This window comes from Myotis daubentonii, chromosome 4, assembly GCF_963259705.1.
Source record: "Myotis daubentonii chromosome 4, mMyoDau2.1, whole genome shotgun sequence".
NCBI classification, from domain to species: domain Eukaryota; kingdom Metazoa; phylum Chordata; class Mammalia; order Chiroptera; family Vespertilionidae; genus Myotis; species Myotis daubentonii.
Genome location: NC_081843.1, coordinates 8,874,505 through 8,891,269, shown reverse-complemented (window position 1 = coordinate 8,891,269; position 16,765 = coordinate 8,874,505). Strand labels below are relative to the sequence as shown.

The 16,765-nt window shown below is 53.7% G+C and overlaps 1 protein-coding gene across 1 annotated transcript in view; it reads left to right on the top strand.

Annotated features, from left to right (window-relative positions):
* Nucleotides 1-16,765, top strand: part of NSMCE1 (NSE1 homolog, SMC5-SMC6 complex component) — a 29,618-nt gene that overhangs the window by 12,068 nt on the left and 785 nt on the right. Inside the window, exons 3-6 of the mRNA XM_059692145.1 lie at nt 8,711-8,832; nt 9,810-9,887; nt 11,320-11,466; nt 15,704-15,820. Coding sequence (XP_059548128.1) covers nt 8,711-8,832; nt 9,810-9,887; nt 11,320-11,466; nt 15,704-15,820 — 464 coding nt within the window. The remainder of the gene's footprint in view (nt 1-8,710; nt 8,833-9,809; nt 9,888-11,319; nt 11,467-15,703; nt 15,821-16,765) is intronic.

Genomic DNA, 16,765 nt, shown 5'->3' with positions numbered 1-16,765 from the left:
CATTTCTCCTCTTTGGACATGATGAACAGTTAATAAACTTACCACTGTCAGGGCCTGCTTGCCTTTCCAGTTAATCAAGGGGAATTATGTCTGTGGTCATAACTGAAAAGTGGCATTAAAATCAGCATGAAAAGTAACATCTAAAATGTAAATCTGGGCATTTGATGGGTCGTCTCAGCTTTGCTCAGGTGAAATCTCAGGAAGAGGAAGCTTATACAGCAGGGACAGAGCGAGCTGCTCTGGTTTCAGGGTGGTCGGCCATCCCCTGCAGAGCCTTCATCAGCAACTTGGGGTTCCCCGAGGCAGGTGGGAGTGGGGCCTGCCCCTCATCTCAACAGACCACCTGTTTTCAAAGAGTGAGATAAAAATGAAATGCACATTAACAGCATCAACAGTAAAGTTGAGCTGAAAGTGGTTTAGTTTTCTGTGATGACTCAGATTGGACTTCAGGACTTGCCCTGACTCAGTGCCTTCACGATGAAGAGCTGGTGCTGCTCTGTTGCTCCCTGGGGCACTGACCGGCACAGCTCTGGTGAGAGGGATGGCGATAGGTGTGTTTCCTGCACATGTGGGGACAAGGGCCTACGTCCCCTCCAGCCGTGTTGTTTTATGGGTTTTAGGGCATGCGGCTGATATGCAGGAATTGTGCCAAGCACTGAAAAATAGGTTTTATGCACTGTCATTTGAAGAAAGGACAAAGACTTCCTAACTGAAATAAGCTCTTGATTAAAAAAGAAGAGATTTACATACACGCACCTGGAAACAGATCTCTCAACCAAAGGTTTGAAACAGTCCATTGTTAAAGCCTTTCCGCCTGTACCCGCGGAGTGCTGGCTAATCCACCTTGTCATAGGGCGCTGTCATTTTCCTCTCTTTGATTCAGACTCCTGAGGGTTAAGGTGTCAAGTTACATTGTTGTTGAGCACTGAAATGTTTTTTAAGCTTTTATTATGGAAAAAGTCAAACAGAGAGAAAGTAGAGAGAATAGTACAATGAGACCTCTTGTACCCATCACCCAATTAAAATGATAACTCATGACTCATCTTGTTTTATCTATACTCAAACCTACTTACCCCATATTATTTTATTTTATTTTATTTTATTTTATTTTTAAATATATTTTATTGATTTTTTACAGAGAGGAAGGGAGAGAGATAGAGAGTTAGAAACATCGATGAGAGAGAAACATCAATCAGCTGCCTCCTGCACATCTCCCACTGGGGATGTGCCCGCAACCCAGGTACATGCCCCTGACCGGAATCGAACCTGGGACCTTTCAGTCCGCAGGCCGACGCTCTATCCACTGAGCCAAACCGGTTTCGGCACCCCGTATTATTTTAAAGTAATTCTTAGGCATCATTGCGTATCTAAATAAGACTTTTCTTTTTTACAATGCATGCTCAAGTCCTTTTGTCACTGCCCTAAACTGAAGTTCAGACATCTGACTTCTGGTTCAGACTTTGTCACTTCCTGGGCCTGTAATCTCAGGTAAGTCCTTAACCTCTGTGGCTCTTGGTGTCCTCTTTTGAAGAACAGACTGTGCCGCATCCCAGCTCACCTCTGTGGAGGGTCTGATGGACCGTAAGGGGCAGAGCTGTAGCACAGAGTGAATGATGTGCAGATGGAGAGAATTACTTGTCTAATATATTTGCTGCACAAAAAACAGCTCTCCTCCCTCCATTCTTCTCAGCACCGTTCACCAGCCATACTTGGGGAGCGCCATTGTCACCTCCCATCTTTTCACTCACGTATCTGAATTTCGAGAGAACCTTTTTCCCCTGGAAATTGATGCAAAAGCCACAGTCTGAAAAGTGACCCCTCACACACCTTGGGGGCCCACTGTCCCTGCTTGCCAGCCTTTCCCAGGCCGGGGGTCTGCTTTCTCAGGCCTAATGTGCTCCCCCTCCCGCTCCCCTGTCTGCTCCGGGGGCCGAGCTTCCCCACTGTCGGGGCCACAGTCAGCAGGGCCCCCCAGCCAGCCTCATCGGATGCGAGGGCTGTGACAGGGCCCACAGTGGTTTGGTCCCCTGGGGTCTTATTTTTTGCTGTTATTTTCTCGGCCTAAAAATAGCATTTCCTATCTATGTCTAGTTTGGAACAAAACTACTTATTGTTCAGAAGTTAGGGCAGCAGACTTCCGATTGCCTGCTGGCCGAGAATGCAGCGAGCCCTAGGTACCAGAACCCAGTAGGGGGCCTTGATTAGTAAGAAGAGGTTTGTTGGTTAAATTAAAATTTTAATTTTTTAGAAAAGGAGATAATATGTACAGGGGTGGCCAGAAAACAATCTCTCAGAATGAATTGAACCGATCCCCGGTTCTCAGAGGAGAAGTGTCCCATTTTGCTCAGTGCTGCCCCAGCGTGTCCACTGCCCTGAGTCCAGTTTTTTAATTTCCCCAACAAAAAGGCATTTCCTGCCAGAGACAGTGCTGTTCTGTCCTTTCCTGGGTCTTTGGCCTTTAGTTCAGCTCCTCCTGCAGCACTGTGTGCTGACCCCCTGGGACCTGGATGAGTGCTGAGGGCTGGACCTCCCTTCTTTGCCACGGAAGTGATGGTGATGGCCTGGGTTCAGCCTCCAGTGTCCTCTGAGCGCAGCCCTCTGTCTTTAGCACTGCCTCGGGCGTCTCCCAGGCACTGCAGACACTTCCATCTTTCTCTGGTGTCTGAGTCCCTCTTTGTGACTCCGAAGATGCAGTGCCTGGTTCAGAGGATGCCCGTGTGACTGTGGTAGGTCCGGCATAGGGAGTGTTCTCAGAGAGCATGGGCTGTGCTCTACAGAGGCTGTGGCTTAGTGCCAGGAGCCTGGGCTCTGGAGTAGGGCAGGCCTGGGGTCCATTTCCAAGTTGTGGGAGCTCTGGAGAACTTATTTAACATCTCCCAGCCTCTTACATGTAAAGATGATATTAATAACTCACGGAGTTACTGTTCTTGCAGTGATGGGAAGAACCAAGCTAATGAACGGTGGGCAGCACGTTCTAAGGTGAATTACAGCCCACATCTGCAGGCCTAACAATAGCAACTTCATCACAGTCCACAGAACGTGCCCAGGTGTAGCCTGCTGACAAGCAGAGAGAACACAGGTGGCACCTAAGCTCTGTAGACCCTTGCTTGCTTCAGATATGGTGCTAAGTGCCGGGTTAGGGTGTCTGCTCTCTGAGGAGAGGCTCATGTGATGGGCGCAGGCCTTGTTCCTCACTTCTTGTAGCTGTTCACCCCATGTCACTGACTGTGGGTCAGTAGGATCGAGGGACCTGGGCCCTGATTCAGCTCTAGCTGCAAAAACCCCTGATACTATCATACTTACATGAAGTTTGTAGTGTTTTTTTTTTTTTTTCAATTAGTTTGGGATTCTGAAGGGAGAAGTGCTTTATTAATTAGTTCTCTGAAGTCCTTAAAGTGGTAGAACCAACACTGGAAATGAAATAGTTGCCTCAGAATTGTGTGATCCGTTTTTATGTTGTGCACTTATCTTGAGTGTGGACTCATAGGACATTGGAGCCAAACGGACCCTCCGATGCTCCTGTAGCCCAGTGTATCCCTGCAGATCTGCAAACGGTAGCCTCGACCATGAGCTGTAGCCATAGGCGAGGGGCTGGGAGGGCAGTGAGGATGAGCTGGTCTGAAGACAGCACTGGAAGTACTAGTCTGGTATAACCTGGACACGTAATGAGCATGTTGGGGATCTTGTTAGTGAGCCAGAGACCCCAGCTATGGCCAGCTTCAAAAGGAACGTCCGCGTTGGGAGGCTCCTGGGGAGGGGCACACAGGACTGGCTGATGGCTGGGTGCCAGGCTGAGGGATTGGCAGGAGCCAAGGAGCACAAGGGCTCAACCATACATAGCTGCACCTCATGGCCAAAGCCACCTCCAGCTCTCCCCGCTGCCCTGCCTCAGACTGAGTGTGCCGGACAGGCTGAGCATAGCTGCTGGGCCCACTCCTGGCTGACCTAAGATCTGCCTCTTTAGCTTCCTGCCCTCTGGTTCTCTGGATATGGGATAGTTCTCCCACCAAAATCATACATATAGGGGAAAGGCAATTTAAAACAACAACAAGAAAAGCTAGGGTCTGGTTAGGGTTGAAAATGGCTGCTAGGCAGCCAGGTATCACCAGATGACTTCAGTGGGGAGCCGGGTTTGGTCACTGGAACAAAGTGTGTTGGGGAAGGCGGTGCTTGGGAACTGTGGAGGGTGGCGTGGGAACCGCGTCTGGTCGGGTCAGGGAGGGCCTGTGTAGGAGGGGACATGTCCTAATGCTAGAGAATTGGAGCCTGGGTGGTTGGAGCCAGCAGTGGTGGTGGGAACACGATTGCAGGCATGCATGCGAGGCATGTGTGAAGTTGGGGGTAAGGCGATGGGTGGCCTTCCGAGATGGGAGAAAGGGGGAGACTTGCCAGGGACCCACAGAGAGGCGGGCAGGTCTGGGCTGGAGCCCACTCACTGCTGGCCCCATGGCACCGGCTGCTTCTGTTGCTGCCAGAAAGTTAAGTTGGTCGGGGAGTGTCACTGAGCAAAAGAGAAGTTTATTCTCAGGTTTATGACACAGGGTGTCTGTGACACGTAGACTATCAACAGTGAAGAGGGACCCGTGGCCCTGAAGGAAGCTTGTGTGGTAGGAGAGGGTGGGACTCAAGGGAACGTGAGCAACTGAGCAGATGGCTGGTTTCCGTAATAAGTAGGGACAGCAGTCGGAAGTAGCTTTTAAAATAAAAATACAGTAAAAACATTCATGTTTTTGAAATCAGACTAGATAGCAAACCAGAGGTAGTGGGGAGAGAGGACAGTGCAGGGTGGCTCATCTTCACGTGGCCCAGATGTCTGGAAAGTCTGATGTATTCGAATGCGTTTGATCTGCCCCCAGAGTGCATTTTTCTGAATGGTACCCAGGAGAGGCCTTTTCAGTGGAAAATGTGAACTATCACTTTCATAGGGAGGTGGGACTTGCCGCTGTACCACACGAGGCGAACAGTGGTTCCTGCTATGAAGAACCCTCTCAGTCAGTCAGTGAGAGGTAGTTCTTGCAGGTCTGAGGTTCCCAGAGTGTGTGCTCTGCAGGGAGGTTTCCAGCAAGCCCAGGCCCAGGCCTGTGCAGAACAGCAGGCCCACCCCCCGTTCTGGGTGGTGGAGCCGAGGAAGACGGTGCAGAAGCCCTTTGCACTGGGGGCAGCCGAGAAGCTTTCATGGAAAAAAGTGTCATTTGAGTTGGCTTTCATAACTAGTAGGCAGAAATAGGAATGAGAAGGAGGGAGGCCTTTCAGAAAGGAAGGACGTAAGCAAGGCACGGAGGCAGGAAATAGTCGTGTCTCACCCCTCTGATCACCAGTTTTCAGCAGCTGTGGCTAAATTTCATTGTCATTCTACTGTCAAGATTCTTGCCTATCTCCTTTACGTGGCCCACATGGCGGTGCCTTCCCTGCCACCAGCGTGATCTCTTCTTTAATGATATTTCTGTACACAAGGAGCTTACAAATACCTTTCTCTGTCGGGAGTCAAATACAGAGAGCGTTTAAATGCCCTGGGATGACCCCCGTGGTCATCACCTTGGTGGGTAATCTGCCAGGCCTTTTCCCTGCAGTAATGTTTCCTTGGTTTTATTATTGTTTTTAATATAAATGGCACCACAAATGTGTTTTCTGCTGGTTTTTCCCTCTCAGAGTGATTTTTAAGGCACAAATCTTTTGAAATCAATTATTTAAAAATTTTTTATCATTTTTTAAATTTCCAATTACAGTGGACATATATTATTATTTTAGGTATACACCCCAGTGATTAGACATTATATAACTTGTTAAGTGATCATCCCCATAAATCTCACGCCCATCTGATACCATACATAGTTAATAGAATATTGACTATGTTCCTTAGGCTGCACTGTATATCCCCATGACTATTCTGTAACAATCAATTTGTACTTCTTCATCCCTTCACCTTTTTCACTCATCCCCCAACTCCCCTCCCATCTGGCAACTGTCAAAACATTTTCTGTATCTATAAGTCTTTTTCTGTTCTGCTTGTTTGTTTTGTTTTTTAGATTCAATTGTTGATAGATGTGTATTTATTGCCATTTTATTATTCATATTTTTTATCTTTTTTTTCTTCTTCCTAAAGAAGACTCATATAATAATGGTTTGGTCGTGGTGAACTCCTTTAGTTTTTTCTTGTTTGGGGAAGCTCTATATCTGTCCTTTGATTCTAAATGATAGCTTTGCTGGGTAGAGAAATCTTGGTTGTAGGTCCTTGCTTTTCATCACTTTGAATACAAATCTCAGTTCTCAAACATCTCCCATCTTGAACAACTCAGTTCTCAACCAACTTGTTTATGGAAAAAATGTCTGTTGTCCAACAAAACTTCAGTTCTCAACCCGATAACCCTTTACTGCTGAAAGCTATGTGATCAGTCACGTGTCTCAGGCAACAAAGGAGAGAATGCATGAGTATAAGTCAGTTTATTGCTAAACCTCACATTATTAACATCTCAGGAAATTGTTCTATGATTATTTTCATGTTCTTTTGCTTTTTGTTGCTGCTTATTATTGTTATTAAATATCTACAGTAACTCGCCATGGGTCCTAAGGAGGTTAGTGGTAGCAGCAAAGTGAAAAGGAAAGTTGAGAGAACAGTGATAGAGCTTAAAAAAGAAATATTTGCACTCTGGCTGGTATCCGCAGTGGTTAGAGCACTGGCCTGTGCACCAAGGAGTGAAGGAGTCGCAGGTTTGATTCCAAGTCAAGGGCATGTACTGGGTTGCAGATTTGATCTATGACCTCCGGGCGCATGCAGGAGGCAACTGATTGATGTGTCTCTCTCGAGTTGATCTCTCTCTTTCTCTTCCCCTCCCTCCCTCCTTTCCACTCTCTCTAAAAATCAATGGGAAAAATATCCCTGGGTGAGGATTTAAAAAAAAAAAAGGAAATTGCAAAGTATGGTAGAGGTGTTTGTGTGTGTCTGATCTGGCTATCAAGGATGGCATGGCAAAATCGACTATCAGGACAATTTTAAAACATGAAGAGGCCATCAAGAGTGCCGATGTTGCTAAGGGTGTGAAAGTGCTCACGAACAATGATCACCTGCAATTGAGAAAGGTTAAAACAGGGAATCCTTTGGGAGGGGAGGGCTCATCAAAGGAACAGTGGCCTCTGCCAGCACTTCTGCCTGGGAGAAAGCTGCCCCTCCGGCTCTTGCCCTGATGCTGGACAATTCAGTTCCTCCCATATGTCTCTGACGCCTTTCAAGCTGCTGCCCCAGAGCTAGAGCTCAAGCGAGTGAGTCTGGGTAAGTCTGTGCGTGTGCCCTTTTAAGAGGAATTGCCTGGGACTCCAGCAGCCCTTTGTCTCACTCAGCCACAATCCTTGCTGGTTTTATAGCCAGGAGTTTTGGGGAATTATCTTCCTGGCACTGGAATCCTAGGCTGGGGGCCCTGGTGTGGGGCTGGGAGCCTCATTCCTGAGGGGGAACCACCACAGCTGAGATAGCCCTCTCGATTTTTATCCACCACATGCGGGTGTGGGACCAGCTCATTCCACACCTCTGCCCCTCCTGCTCGTCTCACTGTGGCTGCTTCTTTAAATCGCTAATTGTAGAAGTTCCACCCAGCCCGATTGCAGGCAGTTCTGAATGATGGTTGCTCTGTCGTTTAGTTGTAATTTTGATGTGATTGTGGGAGGAGGTGAGTACTGTTTAAGCTGCCATCTTGACTGGAAGTTCAATTGATTATTGAAATAAGTGAAAAGAATAATACATACTCTTGGTTTTAAAATGTGTCCTAGTATAAATGGTATGAAGAGGAAAGGTGACCCTGACCATCCTCTGCCTCCAACTCTGAAAGGCTCCCCATTGTCCACAGGAGGAAGGTCACACACTCCCTGTCCGCAGGGCCCTGTGCCATCTGGCTCCTGCTTCCACTGCAGCCTCTCGGCCCTTCTGCCCCCTCTTCCCTCCCAGGCTCTCCGCTTTCCATTCACCCCAGACCCCTACAATACTGGGTTGGGTGGCCCCCCTGGCGCTCTGTCCATCCCCTCCTCCGATGGGCTGATGGACCCTGCCAGTAGTAGCTGCCTTCTTGTAGTCTCGGGGCTGTTGGCAACGTGGAGGTGGGAGAGCAGTCAGCCTGGCTGCTTTCACGTGCCTGATGGTGTGATGCTTGGGGCATCAGCCCCCCCCCCCCCCGCATCTGGGGGGAGGACGGCAGTGCCTGCTCGGAGGGCTGTGGGCAGGTCAGTGCATTACTGTGTGCAGAACGCTGGGATCAGGGCATCTGCTGGGCATGCTCGGTGTGAGCTGCTGTCTGTACCCCTGGCTGCTGTTCACTGTCACACCCACGCGTCTGTGAGGCTATTCAGGGACAGAGGCTTCGCGTAGGGAGCTGGGACGAGGTGGGAGCTGGGCTGTGAGCTGCGTGTAGCAGGTGCTCAGCACAGGTTCTGGGCACACAAGGGTGTGCGAGGTGCCGTGTGGGGACGGTATTGGGCATCGGAGCTGTGTGGGAAAGCAGGCTGGGGCTGTGAGCAAAGACAGAAAGACCACAGCAGGTTCAGATACCTGTTCCTGGGCCTTTCTACCTCCCAGGACCCGTTGTCTCTCCGAACAGACCAGGAAGAGAGAAGGCACATTCACCGAAGAGGCTGGGCCTTTGCCCATTTCTGGCTTTGCTCTCCCGTTCAGGTTGACACACGTTTGATGAAGCGCACCCCCTCCCCCTTGCCTGTTTATTTCCAGGCAACGCTCCTGTGGAGAAGTTGGAGGACTTCATCCACAACATTAACAGCGTCTTGGAGTCCTTGTATATTGAGATAAAGAAAGGAGTCACCGAAGATGACGGGAGACCCATCTATGCGCTGGTGAGTGCCAGGCAGAGCCCTCTAGTGGCATTTGTGAGGAACTGGGACCGAGCCAACTGCCCGGTGCCTCCTGGGGACGAACGAGGGTGACCCGCCTCAACAAGGGCTCTGAGACAGGAGGGAGCCAGACAGATGGCTGAGCCCTCCAGCTCCCGACCCAGCCCGCTCTGTGCTCCCCAGGCCTGTGGTCTCTATGGAACCCCCTGCTCTTATCAGGGCGGGGTGACCAGAACCTGCACCTGGACTCTTGCCCTCAGTGCTTGCCTCACTGCCCCAGTGGGATGCATTTGACTTTGTTTTGTTTGTTGACTGGGTTCTGCAAGAAGTCACCCAAATGTATGGAATATTAGCATTAAAGGGATAAAATGCTCTTCATTTGGAGCAAGACTCAGAAACTGTGGAAAGAAAAGGTGTGGGGCACAAGGGACTGAGCCCATTTGGAGCCTGCTGTTTTCAGATTTCCCTCCTGGCTCGGGAACAAGGTGAGAGAGGTGGGAGAAGCTGACAAGCCCCCCTCTTCGGCGAGGGAACTGTCTTAGGCCAATCAAAGATCAGGCTCCTCTCAGTCAGGCCCACACAGACAGACTCCAGTGCACCGTTTCCCAAACTCTGTACCAGGGAAGAAAGGGTTGTGGAGTCAAATAACTGGAAATGCAGTTTAAACGGTGGGTCAGACCTCTTTGCGGCCCTGCTCAGTGCTTGTGCGTGCGAAGCTCCAAGAGTATGCAGACAAGTCTTCCAGATGTATCTTGAGTTTGAAAAATATTGTACAACTTCTGGAGTTCTCAAATCTTTGAGAATTAAACATGCTGACTGAGCTAAAGATTTATGTCTGTAATATCAGCCTGGTTACGAATCCATCGTTGTGGCCCACAGGGCCTGGACATAGGTCCTCATTGCTGGGAGGGAGCACCAGCAAGTGCATTAGCTGACAAGTGAAGGCACAGCCTGACCATCATGCTGACTTGTTTTTTTAGGTGAATCTTGCGACAACTGCGATCTCCAAAATGGCCTCAGATTTTGCAGAGAACGAACTGGATTTGTTTAGAAAGGCTGTAAGTAATAGGGACTCCCACCAGCTGAGCTTCTTATGGGAAGCCTTCATCATCAGAAATGGAAACTGCGTCTTCAGGGGCCCCTGCCATTGCTGCCCAAGAAAGCCTTCGCAGGGGGCTGTCAGTGAGCGCTCACCCCGAATTTACAGCTGCCCCGCGCTGGTGGGGAGGTCACCGAGGCCGCCTGGGAGAGGGCTGGCCCCGGCCTGATCCCTGACGAGCATCGGGCCTCGTGGGCGTGTGATGCGGGCGAACAAGCCTCACTGCAGGCACGGGCACGCGGTTTGGGGCCGCCGCCAGCAGCACCGGGGAGCTTGCTAGGAGGGCCTCATCCCGGCCTCACCCGCCTTGGCTCATCACACGGAGCGGCGCTGCTCCGCATGCCCTGCTTCGGAGCTGGGCACTCGTCCTCATTTCACTCACCTGGCAGAGTAGCTGGGTAAGACGTTCTCCGCCCTGGGTGCACATTACGGTAACCGGGTCGGTAACAATCATTTTGACATTGGGCCTCACAACAGGTCTATCTATCCAGGTCCCTGAGGACGGAGTCCTAGACTCATTCCTTTCTAAGCCTCCTCTGGGGACAGTCGGCAGCCAGGCTTGAGAACCAGGCTCGGAGACACCCTGCATACCTGTGTGTGCAGGAAGCCTCTCCCCAGCGACTCCGCCCTGTTTCGGGCTGCTTACCCGTCAGCCTCCCCTGCCTGGGTCCACAGTGCTCTGCGGCTCCCAGGCTTGCGCTCTTCCAGCCCACCCTGGCTCTGCTTTCTGCCCTGCCTGGCTCCGGCCTGCCAGTCCGGCAGCCTTGAGGGCCTGGCCGCCTTTGAGCTGTAGGGGTGCAGCCTCATTTACTCACTCATCCATTTTTCAGCTTCTCCATCTTCGGGGAGGTAGGGACATGAGCGGTGAGGTGACCCTCTTTGGTTTGGAAGCGTTGAGAGGATTTATTGGGACAATGTTACAAGAGTGACTGTTGATGTAGAAGGAGTGAACATGATTGTGGCTTTTTAATTTATTTTTTAATGAATTTTAGAGAGAGGAAGGAAGGAGGAGAGAGAGAGACAGAGAGAGAGAGAGAGAGAGAGAGAGAGAGAGAGAGAGAGAAAGAGAAATATCCATCGGTTGCCTCTCATACAACCCCAACTAGAGCACTGGAGATCGAACTCACAACCTGGGTATGTGCCCTGACTGGGAATTGAACAGCCACTCTAGTGCACAGGATAGTGCTCAACCCACTGAGCCACTGGCCAGGCAGTTTATGGCTTTTGATGCATGTGATGAGGTTGTTTTCCTGAAGGATCGTACCGTGTGCAGCTCTGCCTGTGATATGGGTAGTTTTACTAGCCCCCTCCCCCACCAGGATTGGTGTCCCTGCTTAAAACTTGTGTTTGCCAACTTAATAGATGAATGTGATACCTGCTGTTTATTCCAGTTGGAACTGATTATTGACTCGGAAACCGGCTTTGCCTCTTCCACAAATATTTTGAATGTGGTTGATCAGCTTAAAGGCAAGAAGATGCGGAAGAAGGAAGCCGAGCAGGTGCTGCAGAAGTTCGCACAAAACAAGTGGCTGATTGAGGTACGCTGCCCCGTGGGCGCCCAGCTAGCGCGGCTCCCTTTTTAGAATTCATACTGTTTCCTTCCAGGGCCCTCATCTGCTGTGATGCCCACATGCGATCTGTCAGGGCCCACAGCCGGTGGCAGAGCCGGGGTGGCACCCAGGCCTGTGGGCTGCAGGCAGTGTGTGCAGCGGGTAAGAGCACAGGTGCAGTGTCAGGTCTGGGCCCGCATCATGGCCCGGTGACCTCGAGTTCCGCGTCTGTAAGAGGGAGTAGAGGATCCACCTCAGGGCTGCGAAGGACGGGATGAGTGGTGTGTGTCAGGGGCCCGGAGATGGGCTCCCAGAGGAACTGCCTTCATTGTCATGGTGAGCACTGTCCTGACGAGGACACACAGACCAGCTTGGGGCGTGGGGAGCCTGTGCGAGGATCAGACTGCAGCTTCTAGACCAGCCGTGGGCAAACTACGGCCCGCGGGCCGGATCCGGCCCGTTTGAAATGAATAAAACTAAAAAAAAAAAAAGACCGTACCCTTTTATGTAATGACTAGGGGCCCGGTGCACGAAATTCATGCACTGGGTGTGTGTGGGGGGGAGTGTCCCTCAGCCCAGCCTGCCCCCTCTCACATACTGGGAGCCCTCAGGCGTTGACCCCCATCACCCTCCAATCGCAGGATCGGCCCCTTGGCCAGGCCTGACGCCTCTGACAGAGGTGTCAGGCTTGGACAGGGGACCCCCATATCCCCCCGATCACTGGCTCTGGCCCCCGCCCAGGCCTTAGGCCTCTGGCCCAGGAATCATGCCTGGGCAGGGGACCCCCATCTCCCTCTGATCGCTTGCTCCACCCCCCGCCCAAGCCTGACGCCTCTGACCCAGGCTTCAGGCCTGGGCAAGGGGACCATCATATCCCCCCAATCCCCGGCTCCGCCCCCCACCCAGGCCTGATGCCTCGGCCAGAGGAGTTGACCCTCGTCACCCTCCGATCACCAATCACTGGATCGGCCCCTTGCCCAGGCCTAACGCCTCTGGCCTAGGTGTCCGGCCCGGGCAGCGGGGACCCCCAGCTGCAGCGGCCCCACGATCGTGGGCTCCGCTTTAGGCCCAGGCAAGGGACCCCTAGCTCCCGGGACTGCCAGCTTCGACCGTGCCCAGCTCCCATCGCTGGCTCCACCCCTACTTCCTGCTATCACTGGCCAGGGCGGCAAAGGCGCCTGATTCTCCGATCATGGCTGGGGGGCAGGGCAAAGGCGGCCCCAGGGCCGCCTTTGCCCTGCCCCCCAGCTCTTAGCTCCCCCCTGGGTTTCCGATCACTGTCAGTGGCAGGGGGCTTCTTCCTGCTTTCCCTTTCGCCTCCCTGCATTGTGCCTACATATGCAAATTAACCGCCATCTTGTTGGCAGTTAACTGCCAATCTTAGTTGGCAGTTAATTTGCATATAGCCCTGATTAGCCAATGAAAAGGGTATCGTCGTACGCCAATTACCATTTTTCTCTTTTATTAGATAGGATGTTTACTTTGAATTTATATTAGTTCACACAGACACTCCATCCATGCTTTTGTTCCGGCCCTCCGGTCCAGTTTAAGAACCCATTGTGGCCCTCGAGTCAGAAAGTTTGCCCACCCCTGTTCTAGACAGTCATCTCTTGTTCTACTGATGAACAGAACTGGTGCTTCCATCCTTTTCCCACAAAAGACAGGCTCCGCTCTTGCCCAGTTCACCACAGCACCCCCTCTCTGAGCTGTGGAGGAGCAGCTGGGGCCTGGGGGTGCTGGCTGGCCCCCGACCAGCCTCCCTGGGGCAGCACTGCGATCAGAGGGACACCCTCAGAATGGGCCCTCACAGACACTTGTGGGCACCTCGCATTCATTACTACAGAGGACTCCAGTGCCGGGGGCCCTGCTCCTGTGCCCTGTGCGGCCCCCTATTGGGCATGGAGGTGCGCTGGCGGCTGTGCGGCCTGTCCGAGGCCCTGGGTGGGGTGGTCAGATGCAAGGCATTGGAGGTCACTTTGTGTGGTCTTCCCTGGAGGGCCTGGCACCTGCCTGGGCACCCGACACGGCCCTCCCTGTGACGCGCCCACAGGGCTGAGGAAAGTCATGAATGATGAGCACTGGGCAGTTTCAGGCATGTAGCAGGTATTCCGTACACACGGTTCGAGCCCAGCTCGGCTGAACAAGGTCCGCTTGTCTCCCCTCAGATGTTTTTCATGGGGTGAGGGCTGGTCACTGCAGTGCTGGGACACAGAGGAGCAAAGCGGACCGGCTCATGCTCTCAGGGGCTCATGGCCGGGGGTGCAGGGAAAGAGCCCAGAAATTAGTCAGCCATCTCCCTGAAGTACTTGCAGAGAGAAAGCAAACATGATGTCATTATAACGTTAACAAAGGCGCCTGCCCGCGCTGAGGACTGGCCCGAGCTGCAGGCTGCGGGAGGCAGCTGGGGTGGGGAAGCTTACCCCGGGCTGGGGGAGCAGCCTCTGCAAAGGCCCGGTGCCCCGAGGGGACAAGTGCTCAAGGAGCGGAGGCCAGAGCGTGCTGAGCACAGGCGTGAGGGGGACGTGGGACACAGTGAGCCTGCGCGATGGTGACGGGTTGGCTCTTCAGCAAGAACGGGGCAGTCTTGATGGATCGAGGCAGAGACAAGGCTGTTTGCCCTGCACAGCTCAGGGTGCTGCAGAGTCAGGGTGCTGCAGTCAGGGTGCTGCAGAGTCAGGGTGCTGCAGTCAGGGTGCTGCAGAGTCAGGGTGCTGCAGAGTCAGGGTGCTGCAGAGTCAGGGTGCTGCAGTCAGGGTGCTGCAGAGTCAGGGTGCTGCAGTCAGGGTGCTGCAGAGTCAGGGTGCTGCAGTCAGGGTGCTGCAGTCAGGGTGCTGCAGAGTCAGGGTGCTGCAGTCAGGGTGCTGCAGAGTCAGGGTGCTGCAGTCAGGGTGCTGCAGTCAGGGTGCTGCAGAGTCAGGGTGCTGCAGAGTCAGGGTGCTGCAGTCAGGGTGCTGCAGAAGGCTGCAGAAGGGCAGGAGGGGCGGAGAGCAGTGAGGTGGAGTGAGGTGGGTGGTGGCTGTGGACAGGGACTCCGAATGGATTTGGGAGCTTTTGAGAAGGAAACAGCAACAGGACGATGCCCACCACACCTGAGGCACAGCCCTGCGCTCTGGCGCTGGACGGCCCACAGTGCTGGACGCGAGCGCCTCCTGCCGCTCTCCTGCTCCCTGCAGCCAGCTCTTCGGCCTGACGCTCTGCACCCGTGGGCCCGTCTCCCTCTGTGTGGTCACTGGGGCCACTGTGGTGGCCGGAGTGAGTGCACTTCCTGGCTTGGTCACGCAAGCACACCATTTCCTGGGGCAGGAGCTGGGGTGGGGTGTTTAATGTCCAAAGTGAGAGAAATGGCTCTTGCTTGTTGTAAAAATTAGACAGAAAGTAGCAGAAGTGCAGGGGCCCTTGGGGATGACGTGGAGGCGTCCGTCTTCAGGGGCACCTTCTGGCAAGGCGCCTCCCTCTCCCATCAGAGGCCAGGCTCAGACGTAACAGAATGGTCAACAGAGCACATCCCAGTTCATTGGGTGACTTTATGAATCAAGATAAACTTACAGGGGCTTCGGTGGCATTTGCCTCTGAACTGGTCCCCCTCAGCCAGCCGCCTCTTCCCTGTAACCTGGTGACAGGCCAGCCAAGCTCTTTCCTCCGGTTTCCTGCACTTCCTGGTCCCAGGGATTTTAGGTCACATGGCGTGTGGACTGTGTCTGGACCTGGGACTGGGGAGCCGCCCCCCGCCCCCCAGTGCGACTTGGGGCCGGCCCCTGCCCTGTTGGCACAGTTCCCAGCTTTGTCTGTAAGGTGATGAGGCCGGACGTGACCTTGGTCTCTGGAGGCTCCAGGCAGCAGTGCGGGGAGGCGCCTGGCATGCTTCCAGGGAGTGAGGGCGGCTGTCTTGAGTTCACCCCTTGGGGAGATTGTCTCCCTTCCTGGTTGGCCCCATTGTAGGTGGGCTGCTGTGCAGACTCGCGACTCGTCTGTCTAGGCACGAGGGAGGCGCTAAGAACATGTGCGGGCTGGGGGTCCTCGATTTCTTCCAGGTCTTTGCCTAGGTTCCCACTGGGCGCTGCCAAGGGGCCAGCGTGGACACCGTGGCCGGGGCTGGTGCACCCGCAGTGCCGGGGGCGTCGGCCTTTGTGCCTCTGGGCCGTGAGCGTGTGGCTCAGGGAACGATACCCAGCGGGGAGGCTGGTGTGCGGTGGCCTAAGAGATGCTGCCCGTTGTGTCCCTGCAGAAGGAAGGCGAGTTCACCCTGCACACCCGGGCCATCCTGGAGATGGAGCAGCACATCCGGGAGACGTACCCCGACGCCGTGAAGATCTGCAACATCTGCCACGGCCTCCTCATCCAGGTGCCGCTGGGGGGCTCCCCACGGGGTGTGCGGCCCCGGCGCTCTGAGGCCACCTCACTGAGCTCTGTGGGCCCCGGCCTCTGGCATTGCCGTCACCCCCGATGTGAGCAGGCGGGCCTCTCCTCGGAGGTGTCTGGACGACCCGATGAACGCAGCGCCTGGCCCTCTGCTGGTCCCAGGGCTCTTGGCTGTATTTGCTCCAGGAGGCGGTCCGAGGTCGGCCGTGTTCCTGTCATCTCGGCTGTTGTGTGGGGACCGTCCTCCCGTGCCCGTTGCTGTGGAGGCTCCAGGCAGCAGTGCTGGGAGGACACTGGGGAGTCTGTGCAAGGGGCCTGTGGGAAAGCAGGCTGGGGCTGTGAGCAAAGCAGAAAGACCACAGCAGGCTCAGATACCTGTTCCTGGGCCTTTCTACCTCCCTGACCCTGACCATCCTCTGCTTCCAACTCTGAAAGGCTCCCCCTGGGCTCATGCCGACCTGAGTCAGTGTGCCCGTTGCTGGTTTTACACGGTGGACTTTTGGGGCTTCCCAGCCGCTGAGCCAGTGCTAGACTTAGGGCTCCTCCTCGTTAACGTGCATCTTTGTGCAGCGCTGACCGCGCTCTGATGAGCCACTTTGCACCTGCCCCCTTGGGTGCCTGGTGGTTGCTGCCTTTGGCTGAGTCCCTGGAGGTGGAATTCCTGGGACAGAGTGTAGGTGTTTTAAGTGTTTGAAATACATCGCCTGGTGCTTTCTGAAAAGTTGTATCACATCCACCCGCAGGATATGAGGCCTACACGTGCAGGGAGCTGAGTTTCGGGGTGCCCTTGCTGCTCTGCGGGGCCTGCCAGCCACCACTGCCGGCCCTGGCCTGTAGTCTTGAGCTGCGTTCGTTGGAATTCTTTAATCAGCCCATTGCACCAAGGACTTTGGGATGATTATCATTCCTCTGGGGTTTGGAAGACAAA